The sequence below is a fragment of the Penaeus monodon genome, chromosome 10 (assembly GCF_015228065.2).
Source record: "Penaeus monodon isolate SGIC_2016 chromosome 10, NSTDA_Pmon_1, whole genome shotgun sequence".
In the NCBI taxonomy this organism is placed as follows: Eukaryota; Metazoa; Arthropoda; class Malacostraca; order Decapoda; family Penaeidae; genus Penaeus; species Penaeus monodon.
The window spans coordinates 45,508,569-45,511,068 of NC_051395.1; the positions used below are offsets into that span (position 1 = coordinate 45,508,569).

Sequence of the window (2,500 nt, forward strand, 5' to 3'; positions counted from 1 at the left end):
GACATATCTTAAGGGGGAAACCCCAAAAAAACAAAATACAAAAGATAACAATGTAATAGGGACGATGGGTAAAAAATAAAATAAAAGCGGGAAAGTAATAAATAACAATAATGATAATAACAGTAAAAGTGATGACGATGTTAATTATAGCAGTATCAACAGTAATAATAATAACACTACTAGTGCTACTACTAATAATATCACTACAACTAATAGTACTAATAATAGTAATAATAATAATGATAATTATTATTATTATTATTGTTGTTGCTGTTGATGATGATGATGATGATATTGATGATGATAATGGCAATGATAATAATAATAATAATAATAATAAGAAGAAGAAGAAGAAGAAGAAGAATGATAACGCCAATGATAATACTAATAATAATGATAATATCAATAACAGCAATAATAATAGCAATTCTCTGTGTCCCATTAGGCCTGCGAAATCGTGCCATCGCCTCTCACAACATGAATGAATACTCCTCTCGCAGCCACACCATTCTCTCGGTCAACATTACGTCTGAGAAAAAGGTAAGTTTGGACTATAAATCTTCGTGTTTTGCATAAAAAGGCGGATCTTTTTTTTCAATTGTAGATAGATTTGTTTGGATATGAATTTCCCTTATAAATAATGATGGAAGTTGGATGTATGTTTCTTTTTTTTATGAGTTAAGTTTGGATTGTGAATTTGGATATCTCTTTCTTATGGATAAAGAGGGTTTGTTCTAATCAATAAGAAGGCAAGTTGGGTTATAGGCAAATAGGTAAGTTTGGATATTAACTTCAATTTGGATATTATGTTTTCTTGGAGATAATAATAATAAGAAGAAGAAATTTGAATTTTAAGAAATTTTTATCTTAATTTTAAGAAATTTTAATAATAATAATAAGAAGAAGAAATTTGGATATCATGTTTTCTTGGAGATAAAGAGGTAAGTTTGGATTATGAATTTTCCTTATGAATAAAAAGGTAAATTGGAGGTTACTTTTTTTCCAATAAATAAAAAGGTGAATTTGAATGTCAGGTTTTCTTATATATATATATAATAGTTAGTTTGGATTATAAATTTCTCATTATAAATAAATAAAAAAGTGGCTTTGTCAGATTTACAGGTAAAGAGGTGAGTTTGGATATGAAATTTCTATTATAAACAAAAAAAAATGAATTTGGATGTCCGTTTAGTATAGATTTCAACTTCTCTCCTTTATTTAAAAAAAAAAAGAGAGAAAAAAAAAAGTGTTAAGTTGGATTTTTTTTTCAATATATATTTTATTTCCTGATAATCAAAACGGTAAGCTTAGAGATAAACTTTTTTTCCTGATCAGCAGAAAGATAAGTTTTAGTATAAACTTTCCTCCCTGAGAAATAAAAATGCAAGCCTGTATATAAACATTTATATGACAGATGTAGAAAAGGCATGGATGGAAATGAAGTTATTCATCCTTATTCATGTCTATCTCTACATTTTCTCCGATTAAGAAATGGTTAGTTTGGTAATAAAACAAATAACTTCATCTTTAAGCGGATAACTTCACGCTTCACAAACAACTTGTATTCCTATATAACTTCATTTCACAACTATCTCCTACTACTCACAGATAACTTCACTAAACCTTGCAAACATCATTCTCATGTCACGAATACATTTCACAATCAACCATCTTCATGTCACGAATATGATCATGCCACAAACACCCATCCTCGCTTCCCAAACACCCATCCTCTTTTCCCAAACACCCATCCTCTTTTCCCAAACACCCATCCTCTTTTCCTAAACACCCATCCTCTTTTCCCAAACACCCATCCTCTTTTCCCAAACACCCATCCTCTTTTCCTAAACACCCATCCTCTTTTCCCAAACACCCATCCTCTTTTCCCAAACACCCATCCTCTTTTCCCAAACACCCATCCTTCCTTCCCACCCATCCTCGCTTCCCAAACAGCCCTACTTCCTTCCCAAACACCCATCCTCGTCTCCAAAACACCCATCCTCGTTTCCCAAACACCCATCCTTCCTTCCCACCCATCCTCGCTTCCCAAACAGCCCTACTTCCTTCCCAAACACCCATCCTCGTCTCCCAAACACCCATCCTCTTCTCCCAAACACCCATCCTTCCTTCCCACCCATCCTCTTTTCCCAAACAGCCCTACTTCCGCCCACCTAACGCGCAGCCTCCCCCCCCCCCAGGCCGACGACGGCGTGTACATCACCCGCAACGGCAAAATCAACTTCGTGGACCTCGCCGGCTCGGAGATGACCAAGAAGACCAACTCGGAGGGCAAGACGCTCGAGGAGGCCAACAACATTAACAAGTCCCTCATGGTGCTTGGTGAGTGATCTTTTTCTCTCTCTTCTTTTTCTGCTTTTTTTTTTTTTTTTGTGTACTTTTCCTTCTTCAACAAGTCCCTCATGGTGCTTGGTGAGTGATCTTTTTCTTTCTCTTCTTCTTTTTTTTTTTTTGTTTTTTTTTTTTTTTTTTCGTGTTCTTT

General features: G+C 34.6%; 1 protein-coding gene across 1 annotated transcript in view; it reads left to right on the forward strand.

The window, feature by feature from the left end:
* The window catches only part of LOC119577669 (chromosome-associated kinesin KIF4A-like), a 96,544-nt gene that overhangs the window by 69,126 nt on the left and 24,918 nt on the right, over positions 1-2,500 (forward strand). The window contains exons 8-9 of the mRNA XM_037925228.1: positions 446-540; positions 2,199-2,340. Of these exons, the coding sequence (XP_037781156.1) occupies positions 446-540; positions 2,199-2,340 (237 nt within the window). The remainder of the gene's footprint in view (positions 1-445; positions 541-2,198; positions 2,341-2,500) is intronic.